The sequence below is a fragment of the Trichosurus vulpecula genome, chromosome 1 (genome assembly GCF_011100635.1).
Source record: "Trichosurus vulpecula isolate mTriVul1 chromosome 1, mTriVul1.pri, whole genome shotgun sequence".
NCBI lineage: Eukaryota > Metazoa > Chordata > Mammalia > Diprotodontia > Phalangeridae > Trichosurus > Trichosurus vulpecula.
Genome location: NC_050573.1, coordinates 430,621,551 through 430,644,793, shown reverse-complemented (window position 1 = coordinate 430,644,793; position 23,243 = coordinate 430,621,551). Strand labels below are relative to the sequence as shown.

Sequence of the window (23,243 nt, the reverse complement as noted above, 5' to 3'; positions counted from 1 at the left end):
TAGATTCTTATTTTTCTTTCTTTCTTTTTTTTTGTGATAGTTGCTTTACACTTACTAAAACTTCCATGGAAAATGGTGATTTTTAAGTGATTATAAATGTCAATATCTGTTCCTTTAACTATTTCCCGTTTTTGAGTATCAGCCAATCAGCAGATACTTATTAAATACCTATTAGATGCCAGGCTTGGGATACAAATACGAAAAATGAAATAATCACTACCATCAAAGAGCTTATAGATGAGTTGGAGTTGTTTAAATTATCACATCACATCTTCTCATTTTTATTTTTCTAATCTGATGTTGATTTTGATCTTTTCCTCTAACAAGTAGATGGTCTATCTCTAAAAAAAACCAGATGATTTAAAAGCAATTCCCAATTGGTAGTCAAGACATAATCAATTTTGTTTCTTCTGGTATTATTTTGTGCTTGCCATATCTAGCACCTCCTAAATTTCTTCTCAAAGTATTCCTTTTCGATAGAAGACTTCTGTAGTCTTATAGACTATAATCTCTAAGCCTTTGGCCTCTTTTATTTCTTACTCCTGAGTCATATTTTTCAACATATTTTTCACTGTCCTGTATTCTCACCTTGTATTGAAGTCAGCAAGTATTAAAGTACGTATTGAGTCAATTTGGAAAATTCACAGCATTACTTTACATCCTTATCTTCTTTAACATATACTTGTGTATTTATCTACATTCAGCCTTATTTTATATTACTTCCCTTCCTGTACTCTCCATTCCAGTCTGCTCGCTGTTTGCTGTACGCACCATTACTTCACCCACTTCTATGCCTTTGCCATAGGCTGTTTCCCATGTCTGAAATGCACTGTTTCCTCATCTTCATCACTTGGAATCCCTAGCTTCCTTCAAGAGACAGTTCAGGTACCACCTTCCTCAAGAAGGCTTTGTTGATTTCTTGTCCTAAGACCAACTGTTAAACCTATTCTCTCTTAAAATTACTTTGTATTATATAAAACTCTTCATACTTATCCTTGTATGTTATATTTTCCCTCCTCTTCTACTCCCCTCCAGAATATAAACTCCTTGTGGTCAAGGACTAGTTTTCTATTGTTATTTTTGTGTCCATAGCACCTACTATAATGCCATGCACATAATGTAACAATTAATAAATATTTAATGGAATATCTTCATGGTGGTCTTTTTATAAATGTCCATCATAAACACTCTAAGACAAGATAATCAGGTATCCCATTAAATGATGTTTCTTGCTGCCATTGTACTAAAACCATTTCTTCCAACTTCTTTATTTGCTTCTCTGGGACTGAGTGACCTTGAAAAAGTGAGTTGTTCTCCTGGGACCTCAGTTTTCTCCTTTGTGAATGAGGGAGTTGGACCAGACAGTATCTGAGGTCCCTTCTAGCTCTAAATATCTAATCCTGTTACATGGGTGCCGTCCTTCCATTTAGCTGTACTTTCTTTTTTTGTTTTCTGGTTTGATTTATAATAGTGTCAACATTGTTATAATTCATTTCCTCTAGCAGTATGTCCAGTCACTTGTATTGAGCAAGGAGCTTTCATTTAAGTTAGTGTTTGTAGACCATCTTAAACCTAGATGATTCTTAATATTTTTCCTACCATTTTCCTTAAGAAAGAATTCATCATCTATTGGCCAGCCTACTTAGCTCAGCTGTTCTTCAGAAAGCAAACATAGCTCATTGCCAGGGTGATCTCCAACATGATAAAGAGCTTGTGTAGTTAGGCTGCTCAACAATTGAACAAATATTAAATACCTACTATGTGTAGGGCATTGCTCTAGGTGCTGGAGCTGCAAAGATAGTTTAGGTTCAATACTGGAATAAGATGAGGCCTTGTAGTCCACTAACAGTTAACTTTTACAAGGCTCCATAGGAGGGGAAGGTTATTCAGCAAAGATAATCAGTGAAGATAACACATCGGTTCAGGTGAATGAAGCTACCTGATATTAATCTTACTATTCTTTCAGCATCTGAAGCCATAGAGAGAGCTGGAACACCTCATAGCCATTTGTACTTGGACAACCAGCAAGCCACATCAGCAGCCTAAGCCACTCCCCTTAGCCAATCAAGTGTCAAGGAGAATTTCAGTACCTCTTAAGGAAAAGAACTGCCCTGACCTGCACTGGTTAGAGTCTTAGGAAAGCTAGCCCAGCCTACATGGCAGAGCCCTAGGAAATATTGCTTCTATTACAGATGTTAACTCAATTCTATACTCAATAGAAAAGGAATCTTAAAATGGGATTTCAAATTTTTATTCTAAGAAAAAATTAGAAAAACCTATTATAGACACCTGAGAAAGCCAAGACAATTATCTTATTTAGGCCAGGAGAGGTTTGTGTGTTAGGAAGTTGTGTCAGAAAAAATTATAAGCTAAGGAGAAATAATGAGGATATAGCAGTACAGTATGATAGGAATTTTAAAGTAAAATCTGTGGCTTTGGGGTTTATTTATATTTCTTTCTCCAAGAGTGAAAAAATTGGCTGTAATGGAATATATTACATTGAGTAAAAATAATCTCCATTGTGCTACTTAGAAAAATATTTTCCATCTTTTTCAGTTTATTGAGTTATTGAAAATGAGAGAACTGAAGGAAGGGTCAAATGAGGATAAGCATCTAAAAGTTAGTATTCTTAAAGTATCTTACCCTGTCACTTAAAGTCTGAGATAGTCTATCTAATGGTATTTAGAGAAGTCCATACAACCAAAATCAGTTACCATTTGCCAGCCAGAACAACTAAAGACTCTTAGTTCTGAGCAGCATTCACCCCTTCTCTGTTCATGATCTTATTTTAGGCTTTATTCTAATTCATAGTATAGGGGTGGAATGACTGATTTACTCAACCTCACCCAACTTAAAGTAAGTGATGAGATGCCCAGTCAATTCTATTACCAAAACATTTCCAATAAATTGAATTTTTCCTCAACCACAAAAAAACTAGGGTTAACTAAAGATAAATATAAATTAAAGGTAAGACAGAGAGCCTAGCCTCCGCCTAAATGTTAGGAACTTTCCTAACTGGGTGCTTAGAATGATTGTGATTAAATTCATAATTTTTCATCTAAAATAAACTTCCTAAAGTTGAATGGGCCATTATATTGCTCCCTAGACTTAAGCTAATTATTGTAACAGGGTGTTGTTAGAATGTTAGCGCTGAGGGACTTCAGAGATCAGCTAATTAACCCCTTATTTTACATGTAAAATTGTTGGGGCCAAGAGATTAAGTGACTTTCAGTGTCACACAGTTTGTAGCAGAACTAGCAATAGAACCCAACTCTTTTGACTCATAGTTTATAGCCCTTTTTATTACACATCATCCCTTTAACCATCTCACATTATCAAACTAATGACAAACATTAAGATCAGTTGAAATCACCTCCACTACACGTCTCTGTGCTAGGTGCATCCAATATAAAGACAAAAATGAAACTATCCATCTTTTAAAGGAGCTTAGCTTCTACTGGAAGAGAAGGGTCACAACATATATGGGGATAAGCATATTCCAACTGGAAAGAATCGAGAGATTTAATGGAGGAAGTATGCCTGAGCTAAGCCTTGGAAGAAAAAAAGGATACTAAAAAGCAGCCGTAAAGAGGAAATACATTCCAGGCTTTGAGGACAGCTTGTGGAAATGCAGCTTGACATTTGATGAAATGTCAAGTTCAGGAAATTGTTCCAGTGTTCCAGTTTGGCTGGATAGCGCCTGTGAAGGGAAGTAACATGAAATAAGAATGGAAAGATAGATTGGAGCCAGATAGCAGAGGGTCTTAAATACCATGCTGGAAAGTTTGTATATAATCCTAGTGGCAGCAAGAGCCATAAATGTACTAGACTATAAAGTCCACATGGACAAGGACCATAAAACTCCATATGTCCCCAGCTTACCTCAGCGTTCTGTACATAGTAGGTATATAAGTGTTTGTTGAATGAATGAACATAGCTCCTAACCTTACCTAATTCATAATGTAACAGTTATGATTAAATGTTTATCCTAACAAACAATCAATGAATTAACATTTACTGTGCACCAGCTCTGTACCAAACACTTTTATGCACAAAGATGTAAACAAAATAGTCCTTGCCCTCAGTAAGCTTGCATTCTCTTGAACAATATGTACATATATAAGAATATTTAAAAATATATACAAAGTGGTGGGGCCACTAGTAATAAATAAATCATGAAAGGCCTCATGCAAAAAGTAGTACTTGAGCTAAACTTTGAAAGAATCTAGGGGTTCTCTGAAGTAAGGGTTATGAGGGACTGCATCCTAGGCATGAGGGACAGCCTGTACAATGTCACAGCGGTAGGAGGACTGTTGGGGTGGGGTATTATGGCTGGAGCATAGAATTTGAAGGGGAGTAATGTGGAATCAGGCTGGAAATATAGACTGGAGCCCGGTTATGAAGGTCTTTAAATGCTAAACAGAGAAGATTCTGTTTGATCCTTGAGGCAGTGGGGAGCCCTTAGGTGACATGATCAGCCCTAGGATTTAGGAATATCACTTTGACACTTATATGGAAGATGGATGGCAGAGGGAAGACTGAGGCAAGGCAGCCAATTAAGAAGTTATAGAAATGGTCCTAGAAAGAGGTGATAAGAACCTAAACTGGGTTAGTAGCTATGTGAGTAGAGAAAAGGGACAGGTATGAGAGATGGTATGGACAAGATGTTCTTAAAAAGACTTGGAAACTGGATATGGGGTAAGGGAGAATAAAGAGTCAAAGATGACTCTGAGGGTGTCAACCTGGGTGACTTCAAGGATAGTGGCCTCCTGGACAGAAATAGAGAAGTTTGGATGAAGGAAGAACTTTGAGGTATAATAGTGAATTCTATTGTGGACATATTATTTTAAGATTTCTCTGGGCCAGTCAGTTCTGAATGTCCATTAGAGCACACTAATGCAAGACTAAAATTCAGGTAAGAGAATAGAGCTAGATATAGAAATGCAGGAGTCATCTACATAGAGATGATAGTCAGACCCATGGGAGCTAATATGAGATCATCAAGAAAGAGTTTCGAGAAAGTAGAGAAGATACAGAACCAAACCATGGGGTGTACCTCTAATTAAGGGCAGCACATGAATAGTGATTGCATAAAGGAGACTAAAGAGTTCTCTTAAGCAGTTTCTGTCCCTACATCTTGCCTCAGATTCAGAACTAAGGTTAATTTTTTATTCTCACTCATGCCCCCATATCCAGTGAGGTACCAAGTCCTTTCATTTCTATCTTCTCAAAATCTTTCACATCCATTTCCCCTTCTTTACTCACACCATAGCCACCTTAATCTAGGCCCTCATCACCTCTTGCTTGGACTACTAGCTTCCTGATTGGTATCTTTCCCTCTTCAATCCATCCTCTACACAGTTGCTAAATTGATACCCCTAGAGTACTTGTCCGATTATGTTGCACACCCTGCTCTCCCCTCCCACCCCCTATACACACTCAAAAAGTTTCATCAGCTCCTCATAGCCTTTGACATGATGTAAAAACCTTATCTGTAAAGTTGCATATAGAATATTTTAAAAAGCAGTTAGATCTTGCTTTTAACTATGCTTAACATAAGTTGGAACTTCTGTAAAGGTTTCCTACTTTCTAAAGGTTTCCTATAGAAAAAACTAGTGTGTATGTATGTAAGCCACAGAAATAGAAGTTTACCAAACTATTTAAAAATGAGTATTTTTTCTATTTAAAATATTGTTTAGCTTGAGACTTTGTTGGTACATTTGTAAAAACAACTCTCAGATCCATTAAGGTTTGTGATTATTTTTTGTAACAGGAGATTGTTTTTACAACTGAAATAATATTTCAGCTAAACAAAATATAGTAAATGTTAATACTTGATAAAAGTTGGCCATGTATAATTTCTGTAAGTTATACTTGTTCAGAAAAAGGTGTAATGCTCTGAGGATAAAATATTTCTAAACAAGAAAAAAAAAAAACCTTATCTGTGTGGCATTTAAAATCCTTTACAGTGCGGTTCCAGCCTATCTTTTCAGGTTGACTATAAATTTGTCCCCCCCATCCATTCAGTGATTCAGCTAAACCAACCTACTTGATGTTCCTCTAAATAAAACAGTCTGTTTCTCACTCTATGGCTATTTTTTAAGTTTTTCCCCTTACCTGGAAAGGTCTCTGCCTTCACTTCTATCTCTTAGAATTCCTTCTTCCCTTCAGGACTCAGTTCAAGTACCATACTTCAGGAGATCAGGAAAGGAATCCTTCCTGATTCCCCCACCATCCCACTCCAGTCACTGTGTATTTATTATAGATACACTCTGCATTCACTCATCTGCAAATATATTGTATTGCTCATCACCACCTGAAGACTATAAGCTCCTTAGGAGCAAGGACTGTCCTTAGTATGTATGTTTATTCTCAATCCTAGCCCAGCTGGATGTGCTCACAGAAGCATCTACAATGCTTCATTTTTCCTCAGCTCATATGCATCTTAAGATGCCAGATATTATTGATTTTGCCTCCACACCATCTTGTATCTGTCACCTTTCCTCCACCCACACTCGAACTACTCTGGTTGAGACTCTCATCACTGCTCACCTGAACTATTACAATGGCCTCCTATTTGGTCTCCTAGACTTAGTTCTCTCCCTTCTATTCCATTCTCCACATAATTACCAAAATGATATTAGTAAAGAATAGGTCCAACCATGTTGCACCCCTGCCCATAAGCCCTGGGAGCTCCCTGTTTTTTCTGAAATCAAATGCAGACTCCCTTTTTTAGCATTTAAAGCTTTTCACAGCCTAGCTCTAGGCTCATCACACATTGTTCCCCTTCAGATGGCCTTCGTTCTAGCCACACTGGCCTTGTTGATATTCCTCACACATGACAACCCACCTTCTGTCTGTGTGCTTTTGCACAGGCCATCCCCCCCTCACCTGCCACCCCTGTCCACCTTTTAGCATCCCTAGCTTCCTTCAGAACTCAGCTTCAGTGCTGCCTTCTTTGTGATGCTATTACCTATATTGCCAGTGCCTTCCTCCCCAAAATTGCCTTGCTTTTAGTTTGTATATACTTGTATGTGCATATGATGTTTCCTCTGATAGATGATATAAACTCCTTAAGGGCAGGGACTATTTCATTTTTATATTTGTATCCCATATCTAGCACAATATTTGGTGCGGGATCGAAACCTATTAAATACTTGTTTGAATTCTGAATGTTTTTCACTGGTTTTCTTTTTATTTAATAGGTCTTACAAACATTTTCTTTCCCTTTTTCCATTCTACTTACTTTTCTCTACCAGGTGTAAAAAAACCTCCTCATTTAAAATGCTGTTAATATGCCTTAGATTAATGTGTGGTATGACGACCTGATCTTTTTATTTCCACAGGTACAAATGAGGAAGAAGAAAAGAAAAAACAAAAAAGAAAAAATAAAGAGAAACTTAAATTGAAAAAGAAAAGAAAAAGGTACTCTTTAGTCTTATAAATAAAACAGAAGAATAAGATTTTCTGGAATTTATTTGAAAGTTTTGAACTTATTTATTTAAATGGATTTGTCAGCTATGGGAATAGGGTCTAGGACTTGAATTATTAGCATCAATTGTTATCAAAACCAGAATTGCTAGAGAGTTCAGGAATCAAAAATGATATAAAATATCTCATCCGTTGGCATTCGGTAACTGACACACTTGACAGAATTATGGGTGATAGCTACCTCTTAAATTTTCTTAAATTAGTCTCTCACCAGTTATACTCTAAAGTTAACTAAAGTTTTAAAAGTTATATAGACCTTTAATCAAACAAAACAATGTAACATCCCCAGTCTTTCTGATCATTTTTTCTCTCATATTTGTGTGCCCACTAAAATAAATGTCAAAATAATATGTCTACGTCTTCAAAATGCCATTGTCTTGAAAGAGGCCATTGATTTTTCTAAAAGTCTGATACATCTCTTTTGTGCTTGAATGTTCAGTCATTTTCAGTCGTGTCTGATTCTTCCTGACCCCATTTGGGGTTTTCTTGGCAGACATACTGGAGATTTGCCATTCCCTTCTCCAGCTCATTCTTCAGATGAGGAAACTGAAGCAAACAGGGTTAAGTGACTTGTCCAGGGTCACACAGCTAGTAAGTGTCTAAGGCCAGATTTGAACTCAGGAAGATGACTCTTCTTGACTCTAGGCCTGGTGCTCCATCTACTGAGTCGCCTAGCTGTCATTGTGCTTGAATAGTATGCTAAAATAAAAATAGTATATGTGTCTTTCAGGACCTTTGTCATTGTTGATCCCTATATGGATTTTGACTGTTAGTCATTTGGGGCATTTAATAGGCTGTGTAGCTTGTTACCAATTTCCATTAAATAAATGATATGAAAGACATTGTTGAGGATTCATGTTTTACCCCCCTTCCCCCCACCCCCACCCCTTCCCCCCACCAAAAAAAAGAGTGACAGATTTAGAAGTGAAAGGGACTTTAAGAGATGATCCAATCTACCCCACTCATTTTATATTTGAGAAGCTTCAAGTCCAGAGAGCTAATGACTTGCCCAGGGTCATAAAGGTAGCCAATAACAGTTGGTTTTCTATTTACTCTGAATCTGTCATTCTCTGTAATGCGTCACTCCTTAGAGTTTATGTAAAAACAAGATAAGAATTACATAGACTGAGATGTTGGAGCTTGAGTATGTACATCAGTGAAATGATGTCAGTTAGTAAGCTTAAGTGTCTACTGTGTGTCAGGCGCTGTGCTAAGTACTGGGGATGCAAAGAAAGACAGTAGTTCTTGTTCTCAGGGAGCTCACAGTCTGGCGAGGGAGACAGTATGTACATCTATAACATCTATGTACAAACAAGCTATATTCAGGATAAGTTGGACATAACCAACATCAGGAAGGCACTAGCATTAAAGGGAATTGGAAAAGACTTCTTGTAGAAGGTATGATTTTAGTTTGGACATAAAGGAAGACGAGGCCAGGAGGCAGAAGGAGAGAGTATTCAAGACGTGAGGAATATAGTGAAAATGCCTAGAGCCTGAAGATGGGAGTGTATTGCATAAGAAACAGCAAGAAGACCAGTATTACTGGATAGCAAAGAATATGGTTGGGGAGGGAGAGAGAGGGGCTTTATAGGGTCAAGAAGACTGGAAGTTAGGAAGGGGCCAGGTTGCAAAGGGTTTTTTGTTTTTTCTAATGTATTTCTTTTTTAATTTTAAATGGATTAACATTTTATTCATCAGCATAGTACCTACGTATAATTGAGAAACATTAAAACAGATATGTGAGATTTTTCCTTAGTTTTCAGAGGCATTTTTTATTAATTATTTTTTTTTTGTTTACAACACTCTATTCCTCAAGTTTTTGAGTTCCAAATTTTCTCCCCCTCCCTCTTCTCCCTACCCCCCCTACCCCCCCCAAGACAGCATGTACTCTGATATGGGTTCTACATATACCTTGTGAAGGGTTTTGAATGCCAAGTAAGATTTCATATGTAACACTAGAAGTGATTGAGAGTTTGTTGAAAGGGGAGGTAGGGTGACAGGAAGGTGGGGAGGTGATGTGGTTAAATATGTGCTTTAGGAAGATTAATCTGACCGCAAAGTGGAGAATGTACTGAAGTTGGAGAGAGACTTGAGGCAAAGAGACCAACCAGTAAGCTGTTGGAATAATCTAGGCCTGGGGTTATGAGAGCTTGCCCCAAAGTGGTCGTAGTGTTAGAGGAATGAAGGGGGCACATGTAAGAGAAGACACAAAGATGAAAATGACAGGACTTGGCCACTGATTGAGTATTGGAAGGGGAGGAGGGGAGATAGTGAGAAATTGATGAGGACAGCTAGGTTATAAGCCTTGATTACTGGGAGAATGGTAGTGTTCTCAACGGTAAAAGGGAAGTTTGGGAGGGGAGGAGGTTTTGAGTAGGGGAAATAATGGGTTCTGTTTTGGACTTGTTGAGTTTAAGATGTCTTCAGGACATCCACTTAGAGATGATGGGCGATTGGAGGTATGCATAGAAATCATGTGAGAGCTAGGGAAGATACAAGGGTCAAATGAAGCCTTTTCAAAGTAGTTGAGACTTGAAAATAAATTGAAGACAGAAGGGATGGAACCAGTAGAGCATAATCGAAAATGCCGTAGAGAAAAGGGATAAATGAGGGAACAAAGTCCCAGAGGAAAGATGTAAGGGGAAGAGATTGTGATCACCTGTGGTCTAAAAGTGACCTTTTACTGTCCTTTGCTTTTTCTTCTCATACTGCTATTGTAGCAGAAGCAGTATAAAGTGAGTGAGAATACCGAAGTTCATCTACAACAGAAGTATTAAGTGTTCCACAAAACTCCCCAGCGCAGCAGGAAACAGATTGAAATGTAATTGGGAAATGTTTAACAAAATAAATAAAAATACAACATAGATTATGTTAACTTGTGATTGCTAAGTCAAAATGCAGCCAACAGGGATCCTCTTCTATTTATGTTTGATACCACTGATCTAGAATGGAAAGGTCCAGTGTAATGGTCTCAAAGTAAGGTGATAGGGGAAGAACCATCATAACCCTACACACACACACACACACACACACACACACACACACACACACACCCCTAGCCAAAAAATAATACTATTAATAATGTTGTTTAGATCTAGGAGGAATTCTAAGATATCAAGCATTGTGCAAATAAAACATCTAGGTAGGACTGTCTGTTAAAAACACAAAAGTATGTTTTTCCATATAGAAAAAATTGCTTTCTTATGCAGGTTCCAGTTTCTAGTTACCTCTCAAACCTGAAACCTAAAGTTTTCTCCATCTCTGTTCAGGCTAAACAATTAAAACAGAGAGGGCCTAGAACTTGTTCATTAGAGAACAGTATTTTCTTTATGTATCTAGGTTTTGTCTTATGTATTTTTAGACTGGTTTTTGGGTTCGAGGTTGTTTTTTGTTGAGTTATTCACCTGTTTCAATTTTTGTTCCATGTTTTGTTATAGTTCATTTTTTGTTCCATATTTTTCTATAGTTTATTAATTTATTGATGTTTGTGTGGGGGCGTGGGTGTGTACAAAAGAGAGGAAGAGAATTTTGTTGCAACCTTGTCTCGTGTCATTTGAGAGCCAGGGAAAGGTAGCACATTGCACAACTTTATATAATTATATATATATTTATATATAATTTTGAAGCCTTGGTTTTGATGTAAGGGTGTAAAGTTTAGGAAACCTGCTCTGATTATTTTCTACTAATTTGAAAATATTGGTAAACAAAAAATAAAGCCAGTGGTTACATGATTTTGCTTCTTAAATACAGTTCTCTCTTTACATAAGTGGACTGTTCTGCAGACCTCTACTTAAAGCTATTTTTACATAATGTTAATTTGCCCACAGATGTGGGGAAGTAAGACAGAGGGAGGCAGGAAGGAGCCAGATGTCCATGGAGGGAGGGGTCCATCACACAGTTCAAGGATATGTGGGGGCCAGGGATAGAAAAGTGAGAGCAGGAGGACCTCGCAAGACTGGGGCCAGCCACCTGGGTGCCTGGCTGGAACCAAGAGGAAGAACACACAGCGGGCAGACATGTGGGGCCAGCTAAGAACACAGACAGGAGAGGATGGGAGCTGAGGAGAGAAACACAGTACCTGAGCATGGATGGAAGACAGACATGCTGGGGCTGGACACTCAGGAAGGTGGGCAGAACAGGGCAAAGATCTCCTCTTTGAGCACTGGAGATCTCAAACTAAAGTGGCAGTGGCAGTGGAGGTGGTGGTCTGTCCACTCTTCTGTTATTCCGCTTTCACTCTGAGAGATTTGATTTCTTTCAGAATTCTTTATGTAAAGTGGAATTTGCATAAAGTAGTAGCTGCCTGTGCAGAGTATTTAAGCAGGTAATGAAAATTGTATAGGAATGTGTTTGCTGTTTTACATCACCTCTAGCCAGAGAGATCCATACTTTTATTTAGCTTAAGGGAAATTTTTTAAAATTATCATTTATTTTCCTCTCTGAGCCACCCTTATTCATGTAAAATTGTAACTATTCATATAATTCCATTAATGAGTCAGTCTCGAATCCAAAAAGATTTGGGTTCAAGTTTTGCCTGCCTCTCACACATACTGGCTGTGTGATCCTGGGCAAGTCCCTTAACTTCTCAATGCTTTAGACAACTCTGTGACATCATAATTTGCAGAGAAGGTGCCGAACAGCCTCAGTAAGAGAAAGTTTCCTCACTCAGGGATTCTGTAAACCAGAGGTATCAGACAATGCTCCCAAGTGCTGCAGCTCAGACCAGATTAAAATGTAATTGTGAAATATTTAACAAAATAAATAAAAAATACAATTAAAGATAGATAGTATTAATATGTAGTTTTCTAAGTCAACATGCATCCACAGGAGCCTTAATTACAGTTTAGGATCCCCAGTTTATATTTAAGTTTGACACCATTGCCTTAGACCAGTGGAATCAAGTCCAGTCCCCGTGTCTGTCACTATTTCCCTGTCTCTTAGGGGAATATAGTAATTTTGTAGTGAGTTTATTTTTGTGCAAATGAATTAGGTAAATATATAATGATAAATGTTAATTGCTGCTTAAATTTAGCATTTTAAGTTTTTATATCATAAGGTTAGTTATAGAATGAAAAATGAAAATTACAGCTAGATGATTTTACCTCACTAGGTAGGTTTAAAATACGTTGATAAATTGGAGCTGAGAAGTTTATATTTTGTCACTTTCTCTAAAATATAAATTCTTGTTCAAGTTTCTCTGTCAGCCAGATTTGATAACCTATACTTATATTATCCATAGGTCTTATTCATCTAGTTCTACTGAAGAAGACACTTCAAAACAAAAGAAACAGAAATCCCAGAAGAAAGAAAAAAAAAGGGAGAAAAAAAGCAAAACAAAAAAAGGGAAACATCACAAAAAAGAGAAAAAGAAGCGAAAAAAAGAAAAACGTTCTTCATCTTCTGATAGTTCAGACTCCTCTAGTAGTAACTGAGACATCTACCCATTCTGCTGACATTTTATGTTTAAGAGATTTGAACTTGCTTCAGTAATTATGCTTTATATTAAACTCACACCTTCCAAGCAAGCATTCCTCCACTTATGAGGCCAACACTGCTCTTGACCTACCCAGGTTGTGACTGTGAAGTAATAAGGATTATCATAAGGTTTAGGAGTCAGTCTCGTTAAAGATATTCATCTTATTCATTCTTCTTAATATATTTTTCTTTGCTTTTAGCATTGCTTTAGAAATTTATTGTAAAGTGTCATCACAATCGACAGAAAAACTATCTGTATAAGTAGCATACCTGACTGTGGGTGCTATTACCAAATGTCTGTCCACCTTCCCAGGGAGCAAATCTGGGAAATGAAATATTTCCTTGGGAAGCAGATCCTTCCAGAAATTCAACATCTTCCCACAAACACTGCAAAAATCAACTAGCCTTATATTCCATTATGTAAGTAATAGTATGTTGTTTTTATAGGACTAGGCTTTTTGAATGTTAGACAGGAATAACATTGCGTTATGGGTCTTTTTTTTTTCTCTAAATAAATGGAATATACAGAAAAGTACTAAATGCAAAAGCCTTGTTCTACGTTTTACTTAAGTAAAAACAGTTTTTAACAACTACCTAGTGTGGGTTTTTCCCCCAAGTAGTTGCAGTGTTTTCTTTTCTCTTTAAAGAGCAACCCATTTTGAGCATTTATTCCTAGCATTGGTGCTCTACTTAAGACTTAAAGATAATATTCTGTTAATCAGTATTTATAGCACTAACAGCTGTGTTGTTTTGTAAATGTGCCACATTGGCATATGTAAAAGTGATACCTCAGATAACAATATTTGTATTCTGGGGGAAAATGGAACCTTCAGTAGGGTTTTTTTTATCAGATGGAATAATATCAAAATTTTATGAAGCTTGTTTCTATTAGAGTAGTGCAAGAATTTTTTAAATTTGGGATTATATACTGTATTTTGTCAAATAATTTTTAAATGCTTTTAAAACATTTGCCATTAATTCTTGTGCTTTCTTAAGTGTCCAGTTGGGGCAGGAGAAGGGATTTGATTTTTACTTTGTCATAAACTGTAGCAAATGTATAAAATAGTTTTAATTAAGTTGTTGATGAAGAAAGACTGAAGATCTTTACCCTGACATGTGTTTAGAAAATGAAGAGCTACAGTGTTAGAAATAATTTCATTGGATAGAACCTTACTTTTTTCAAATATAAATTATATGTCTGAGCATTCTCAACCATAAACTAGCAGACTTAGATAACCTATCCTCAATTTTTTTTCTTTAATAATGGCCAGCGTTCTTTGTGGTTATGATCAATAAATTAAAGATTTGTCACATTGTATCAGCATCTGAAATGCCAACTTATTGGCCTGTTGCCAGCTAGCCTTTTATCCTGAATATATGACCAGCGTCCTGTAGCTGCCTCAGTGGAGAGTTCTGACTTCAGGTAAGTTCAGTCAACAATACTGGAGATGAAAGGCTTCATGGTGGAGAGGATATCTGATTGGCCCCTTTTCATTCACATGGCTTGAACGGAAGTAACTTTTGACCTTTCTTAGCCTTCTTTTTATGTTTGAAGATATTTTTACCTGATAGCCATGCCCTAATTTCCATGATGCCACGCCCTCATCTGTGTTTCTTCAGTTTGGTGGCTGTGGAGACTCAAGCACCTTCAGCTTCTCCAGGATCACTTTGACAATGATATTCAGCAGTTGTCAGGCCAAGTCAATTGTTGTGCAATCTTCATTGTTATGAATTAGTCATCCCCAGCCTCACTGACAAAGAGATTCGGTTTTTAAAATAGTTTAGATGTCCTTGGGAAAGATTAGCCAAGATGACAAGGTAAATTGGAAGTTTTACAGCACAATTTCCTTCCACAACTACTCCACAAAGACCTAGAAAATGCAGACTAAAGCCTGATTGAGATGTTTCTACTCCAGGTTCACGTTGAGGGACAGAGGACTATGGCATTGGGATAGGATGTAGCCAGGAAAACACTGCACGGAGGAGTGTGGGGAATGAAATGGGGCTCAGGACTATTCACAAGGGCAAGAAGAGGTCCTGGATCCAGCTGTGCAGGGACTAGGAACAGATACCTACTGGTAAATCTAGGTGGACTCTAAAGATAGGTCACAGATCCAATGCAGTCTGAAGAGCCCTACACCTAGGGATGGCTAACCAGGGCAGAGTGAAGTCCTAGGCATGAAACTGGTCTGGGCATGGTGCAGGAACATAAGTGAGTAGCAGCCATGGGGCTCTGACTCTGGGAGTGGAGAAAGATCTCAGACCCAGTCCCTACCCCAGGTCGAATGCTATAGCAGGATAACCAATGTAGGGTGCTCAGACTAAGGTAGTGTTTGCAATTTTGTTGCTCTGAACTTAGTGTCTTTTGGTTAGCTAATGGTGATTGTGTTTAGTAGTAATCTGCTGGATCTCCAACTAAAGGCAAGCCCACCATTGTGTTACTCAGACTCAAACCTGGGTCAGTCCCTTGTAAGGCTCAGTCAGGAGGGCAGCAGTCAGGTCTCACTCTGTCATTTTGGGAGCACTGAAAACTGACAGGTTCCCAGCCTGAGCTGCCCATGGGCCTCTTGAAGAATGCAACATTCATTGCCTGGTAAAAGTAGCAATAAGACGCAAGAGAATATGAAACAACCAAGCACCAGACATTCCCTCCAAAAGGATACAGAGCCTGACCCTAATGCAAAGTCTATTTTGAGAAGTAAGACTGCAACCAGGAGTAAACAAAAAGAATCCTATCATTAAAAAACTACTTGAGTGACCAGAATACCCAAGACAAAAAGAAAATGACTCCAAAAGAAGTACAAGCAAAGCCTCAAAGAAAAAGTTTGTGCACAAGATTAATTAGAATTCCCAAAAGAAATACTGTAACAACTAAAAAAAACGTTTAAAATTATTTTATAAATAAAATGAAAGTGCTAGATGGAAGAATTGGGAAAGAAATGAGAACTTTAAATGAATGATTTGGAAAGAGAATTAACACAAGCATTGCAAAACTCTTACCTAAACAAAAGACTCCAAAATTAGAATGCACCAAATAAAAGTTAATGATGCCATGAGGCAACATATTAAAACAAAGTCAAAAGACTGAAAAAAAATATGTAAATACCTCATATCAAAAACAATGGCCTAAAAAAAATTGAGGAGAGATACTTTAAGAACCATTTGGACTGCCTTAAAGCCATGAACACATTTCAAGAAAGCATGAGGGGAAAATGCTCAAATCTCTTAGAAGCAGAGGGCAAAGTGGAAAAAGAAAGAATCCAAGAATCATCTCCTAAAAGAAACCCTTAAATGATTGACAAAAGCACCAGAAAGAGAATTCAAAGCACTACAATGAGGTTGGCACACAATTTAGTGGCCATCATTATAAAAAAGAGCAGAGAGTTTGGGATATGGTATTCCAAAAGACAAAATATTGGCTGTAATTACAACCAAGAATAACTTACCCAGCAAAACTAACTATAATCCTATTGGGGGATGGGGAGAGGCAGGAAAAGACTTTTAATAAAATAGAGCATTCCCAATGAAAATATCAGAGGTTAATACAAACATGGGAGTTGAGAAACAGAATAAATCCAAATGAGCAATCATAAGAGGATGAAATGTTTACATTCTAGTAATGGGAGATGACATAAATGACCTTTCAAAACCTTGTTATAAAGGTTCATAGAGGGAGTCAATTAAGACAAAGGGCCTGGAAGTAGTTTTGTTGGTTTTGATGATTATAAAGGCAGGAAGGGAGAGGAAAAGGAATACATTTGGGGAAAGGTGGGGAGAAATTATTTCACATAATCAGTGTGTGCAAGTAGAAGAATATAAAGTTTGTTCAAGGAAGAAAGGGTGGAGGGAGTGGCTGGCCCTGAAAAGTCTCATCTAAATTGGTCAAAGGAGGGAAGAACATGCACATAATTGGGTGCAAAGTACAGTTCACTAGTGGAATAGAAGGAAGAAGAGGGTAGATTCTGGCAGGTACTACTATTCATAGGCAAAACAAATTCTTAACTGGAGGTTAGATCACACAAGTTTTAAAGGGAAAGAAATGTGTATTCAGCTCTCAGAGATACTTGACTTTTTTCTTGTTTTACTCTTGCCTGAAATTTCTAGAATTATAAATTGAATGTAAGCTGCTACATATAAAAATATGGACTCATCACATTGAATTTCTAGCATGGTTGACATTTATAATAGTGATCTTAGAGCAAAGGAGAAAATGTACCCAATTATTGACATGATTACCTCAAACCTTCACTTCATTACAAACGTACTCTTTATCTTATATTGTTACATTAAATAAATGAACAAATTAGACTCATTTTCTAATAAATGATCACGTGTTGATCAAAATTCATATATAAAACAGTAATAAGGGCTTTAGTCAGGTCAACCAAAAGCATATGTAATACCTAATACCACTTCTTCCCCACACCATATTATTGTTGTTCAGTCGTTTCAGTCGGGTCCAACTTTTCGTGATTCCATTTGGGGTTTTCTTGGCAAAGATACTGTAGTGATTTGCCATTTCCTTCTTCAGCTCATTTTACAGATGAGGAAATTCAGACAAATAGGGTTAAGTGACTTGCCTAGGGTCACACCATGAGTAAGTGTCTGAGGGCCAATGTGAACTCAAGAAAATGAGTCTTTCTGACTCCAGCCTGGCTCTCTGTCCACTGCACCACCCACAGCTTTTTTTTAAATGCTCTATAGAGCTTTAGTTAATTACTCATAAGTCTCTGCTTTATCAATTTTTATTTATTTCATCAATATGCAGTCCTTTACCAGGTTTCAGGTATAAATTCTGATTAAAGTAATTTTCTTCTATAGTGAACCCATGACTTGCTTTAGGAATTGAATGCCCATTCAACAGCAATACAAGTTGTCATTCTCATTTCTTTTTTTTTTAAATTTTAATTTTCTTTATTATTCAAAAAGCATATCCTCTTTATTTACTTTTTTGACTCTGTGCTTGTGCCTTCAACACCTTCACAACAATTTTCTGCTCCTCAATCAGTAAAGCACACTTGATCCTGTCATAGACACACTTAGCACACATGGAACCACCATAAGCCCTGCTGACATGCTTTTTTGTCTTCGATAACCTCATAAGAACTTTAGGTCTCACTGCATGAACACCTCGAAGTCTTCCTGGGCATATACCACAGGCTGATTTTGGTGCTTTTCCAACTTTCTTGGTATAAAAAAGGTAAACAATTCTGTTACCTGGGGTTTGCAACAGCCGAGTTTTGTTGGAAGCTGTATTTTGTAGGACAGCCTACGGCGATATGTCAGATGCTGAACCATTTTTAATTTCTGTCAGGTCCGTCACCGGAAGAGGGAAAAACTGTCATTCTCATTTCTACTTTTACCAGTTTATTATAAAAGAAAGTGAGCAAATGTTATTCTTCTGCAGTGTGGTGTGGCAGAAGAGGCATTGAAAAAAGTGCCAGGAGACCTACGTTCCACTATTACCTAGCTTTGTGACTTAGGGCAAATCACTTCATCTCACTGGTCTTCAGTTTCTTTATCAATAAAGGTGAAGGGGTTGGAGTTTGTAGTCCTTTCTATCTCTAAAATATTAACTCATTTAACAGAATATAAATAAAATTATGTGCTATTTCAAATAAGCTACTATCATTCAGTGATAATAAATAAAATTCTGAAAATTATACAAATATGACTATCTCCAAAATAGCATTTTATCCAATAAGTAGCTATTTTAGTACTCAACTAAAGTCACTTTGCAAATGTGTACAAACACATAGGCACACACACAAATTCACCTTCATCTAGACAGAAAAGGAGATATGGTCTTTTAAAGGGGGAACACATCAAGATTAACTCTTGAGGTCACTGAATTTGAGGTAAAGAATTTGCTTCTAGATAGGTAGACCTGTTGTCTACACAACCACCTCATACCTTTTCTCCCATCCCATCTGTTGGCTAAGAAGTCTCACTGGTTCTCCTTATATGTTACACATTTTCATCACATAGAAATTCCATGATCTCGGATCTATTTGTGTATCTAAAAGCTTCAACAACTGGGAATGAACAAAACAAGTATATATGCATACTTAATTCAACAAATACAGTGCATAAATCATTGTTAAAAAAATACATCATTTAACAAAAAACTAAAAATACATATAGGAAATTTACCTCCCAAAATTAGGTACGGTTTTTTTTTAAACATAATCACAAAATGTTTGATTCCAATTCAGAAGGAGAAATTGCCCTAACTAAATAACAAGATTTATGCCATATCGAATTTTATTTGCTTGTTTCTGTTTTCTCACTATTACCTTTTCCCCCTTCTTTCTAAGACTTCTGTCTTATTACAAAATAATGAAAACAGTAAGAAACTTAATTGAAAACCATATGATGACTTCAGCAGATAAAAGCAACAAAACATATTGAATATTTATCAAGACTATGTGAAAAAATTGGAATTACACAGTTGTGCTTGAAATCACACAATTATTTGGCATGGAATCTTTTCCACATCAGCTTTCAAAATGACTCTTAATTGACTCAAGCTGCCAGATCTTTAAGCTTTGTTCCAATAATCTATTTAACATAGTTACTACATACAAAATAAAACCATACCAGTATCTTAACTAACTTGTTCCTCAACCCAAGTATCCATCAGAGGTAATATCTGACTGTAACTGTTAAGATAACCACTTTTCTGGATTTTTATCCTAAAAGCTTAAAAATCAATTCACAGTGTACCCACAGCAGTATTATAAATAACTGCCATAAATTTTTGCCCTTCACAAAAATGAATAACAAGTTCTAAGTACTCTACATTCACACAAAATGTCATTCTTATAATAGGAATTTTTCAACTTTCAGACTTCCATGCACTATTAAAAAGCAATTTTGAATTTTAAACTGAAACAAATTTGAATTATTTCTTTGAACTTGATGTGTAGTTCAGTGCATTTATTTTAACTATAACTTTAGCTCATGCACTATTACTGCGGTAATGGCCTATAAGATTTGCTCAGGTTTTTTATTAGGAATTTTGGCAGAGCCTGATAAATTATGCCCACCTATCTCTAGGTTTTGCCTGTGCAGAGTAGTGAATCTTTTCTTTTGTAAACTGAGTCTTGGAGAAAAGGTCAAAATAAATGTCTACTTCACTTAAAAGAATAAACATACCCAAAAAATTTGCTATAAATTGAATCCTATTACCCCATTTATTTCCATTATAAGCTCATAACTGGATATACTGAGATCACAATTCAGAAACAAAATGTTTTGAATCACACAATTAAGGAAAAATAGATAACTTTATGCTGATACTTTAACAACATAACAATATTCCAAAAATAAACAGACTGTACTAAAAACAATTCACAAAGTAGAAATACTCTAGTAACATGTCCTATTGCCTATACAGTAGGATTACAGAATTATTTAATGAGCAGTGGAAAAATGTGTTGTACCAAATTAGGGTCAAAAAGCCAGTCCAAGAAAGTATTTTGGAAACTGGCTAGCCTAATATGCCTCATTTTACAAGCGAGGCAACTGAGGTGGAGGGAGGTTATAAGTGACTTGGCCAAGGTCATACAGATAATAAGCACCAAAGATGGGGAACCCAGCTCCTGTGACTCCAGAACTAGTCTCTCTCCGCTGAATAACATGAAACTCCTATTACTTCCCCCCAACACCCCCAAGACCTTTAGAATTAGATCAAGGAAACACAGGACTTTTGGCACATGAACCAGCTTTAGTATATGGATCTCTTTATCGTAATGGGAAAATGGGTTAAGAAGAAAAGCTTAATAAACATAGATTGGTCTAAGAATCCTCAAGGGACTGTAACCAGGAAATATATAGCTTGTTTATTTCTTTCACCTCGTGTGTAATTATAAACAAACTACCATTTCTTATTAAAAGAGGTTCTAAGGCTACTAAACTGGATTATCAAACACTCATAACATGGCATAAACCTTCTTATGCCTTTTTCATATGCTGCAGTAGACTAATAGATATTTTCTTCCGTGTGTGGAAATTTAACTGTATTTCTACCAAAGTACTTCGTTAACTTAATTCCCTGTTATACAGTTAATGCGACATCCTTGAGCGAGACATTTGAGTCATGAAAATTTCAGTTGTTGCTCAAAAAACAACTAGATTATCTGGGAAATGTGATGTAGGGGTGTGTGTGTGTGTGTGTGTGTGTGTGTGTGTGTGTGTGTGTGTGTAACTTTGTGTCACTGTTGCCTTGCTGAAAAATTACATCTGAAATTGCAAAGATACCTAAAATACATACTGTTTTCACTCTTCCACCAAATTTCTAAAATGCAGTATTTTTAGCAAATGAGCAATGTTGATTTGTCATATCCATTAGCTTTTCTTGAATGATCTCATCTGCATCACATGATGTTTCATTTGTTGAATTTGAAACTGCACTTGAATTAGTAGCTTTTGCTTTTCTACTTGAGTTACCTGTAAACAAATACACAAAACACAATTAAATAACCAGAGGGAAATTATTATATAAAGTTAGGTTTTTGAATTTTTGCTAAATCTGAATGGTGAAATCATTTTTCCTGGAGGAGCAACATTTTATAAAGTAAAAGCATTATGCTAAAAATCACTTTCTATGCTGTGAATGAGATATAATTTATAGTTTCTTGAAAGCAAAAAAACCCAAATCTGATGAAAGTAAAAAGAGACAGTGGCACAGTGAATAGAATGCTGGTCCTGAAGTCAGGAAGATTAGAGTTCAACTGCAGCCTCACCTTAGCTGTGTGACCCTGGGCAAGTCCTTTAACCACTGCCTGCCTCAGTTTCTTTAACTGTAAAGTGGAAATAATAATAGTACCTATGTCCCAGGATTGTTGTGAAGATCAGATGAGATAGTACTTGTAAGACACTTAGCACAATCCCTAGCACATAATAGATGCTTAATAAATGCTTGTTCCTTCCTTCTCTTCTTCCTTCCATAACATCCAACAGCAACACAGAATTCATTTGCATTCATACTTTGCGTCTCTATGATTCTATGACAAATACATGCTAGATCAGAAGGTATTAATAAATCACATTTCTGTAGCAGTTAAGTTAACAAAACAGCCCTGTGTAGTAAACAGCACAAATATGATTATCTCTATTTTACAGATGAGGTTAACAGGTGGAGAGAGGTTTTAAGCCATTTGCTTGAAGTCACACAGTTGGTAGGTGCCAGAGCTAGGATTCAAACCCAGGCTTTATTCTGAGTCCTGTACATTTTCTATTTCTATTCTACATTTCTATTACGCCAATATACCTCTCATTCACAATTCCCAGGCCTAATTGATATTTGACACTTCTAGTAAGGCAATGTCTCCATTAGGAGAAAAAAAAAGTTACGTAGTGTAACCAGTCTATTCATTTTGACCAGAGGCGTAGTCCAGATGAGTGTTATTTATGAAGACCAGCAAAAGGAATGCATTGGTTGTGCCGTACGCCATAATTTTTAGAATTTAGTGACTGTGGACTTCTTATAGTCCAATTGCTTCATTTTATAGATGAAACTGAAACCTAGAAAGATGAAACAGTAAAACAGTTAATATCAGAACCGAGTATTCAGCATCTGGTATTCTTTCCAATATAAGTTACTTCTCCTTCAGTCACTGCATATAGACAAACTGAGACTACAGACCAAGGTAAGCAGAATAACATTGGCTATAATAGCTGACATTTCTACGATGCCATGGTCCTCTTCGAAAATGAAGGACAAACAAGAACAACTATTAGTCAGTACTGTGCGAAGTACTTTACAATTAGTCTCATTTGATCTTCACAACAACCATTGGAGGTAGGTTATTATCCCCATTTTATGGATGTGGAAACTGAGGCAAACAGGGGTTAAGTGATTTGCCCAGAGTCCCACAGTTAGCAAGTGTCTGGGGTCAGATTTGAACTCAGGTCTTCCTGAGTGCCCTGTCCATTGTGCCACAAAACTGGATCAGAAGCAGAAGACTCATGACATGGATATTCACTCATTAGGAGTTGGGCCTGAAACTATTTATTTTGACAAACATGCTTGATTGCTCCTTCTCTGACAAGAAAAAGTTTCTAAATATAAAACCAATAATCTACAAGAAAGAGTTCCGGTCCTTTATTTTTCTTCTGAACTTTTCCAGTGGTGATAATAAATTACTGTCATATTGTGCTTTTAACATCTTGTTTGCCACTAAAAGCTTATTACACCTCATCATGGAACAGACGTCGTCTTGGCTTTCCTAATACAAAAGCATATGCTGTAGCAAATTCTACCAAGCTGGAAA

General features: G+C 36.8%; 2 protein-coding genes across 3 annotated transcripts in view; one reads left to right on the top strand and one right to left on the bottom strand.

Moving 5' to 3' along the window:
* The window catches only part of SREK1IP1 (SREK1 interacting protein 1), a 46,756-nt gene extending 32,466 nt beyond the window's left edge, over positions 1-14,290 (top strand). The window contains exons 4-6 of one of the 2 annotated variants that reach the window (XM_036742259.1): positions 7,347-7,425; positions 12,731-12,944; positions 12,976-14,290. In XM_036742259.1, the coding sequence (XP_036598154.1) occupies positions 7,347-7,425; positions 12,731-12,923 (272 nt within the window). In that variant the 3' untranslated portion in view covers positions 12,924-12,944; positions 12,976-14,290. Of the gene's footprint in view, positions 1-7,346; positions 7,426-12,730 lie in introns of both variants that reach the window. The other variant, XM_036742258.1, reaches the window with a different exon arrangement.
* Positions 14,291-21,265: 6,975 nt separating this feature from the next.
* Positions 21,266-23,243, bottom strand: part of SHISAL2B (shisa like 2B) — a 34,349-nt gene continuing 32,371 nt past the window's right edge. The window contains exon 3 of the mRNA XM_036751931.1: positions 21,266-21,417. Within this exon, the coding sequence (XP_036607826.1) occupies positions 21,266-21,417 (152 nt within the window). The remainder of the gene's footprint in view (positions 21,418-23,243) is intronic.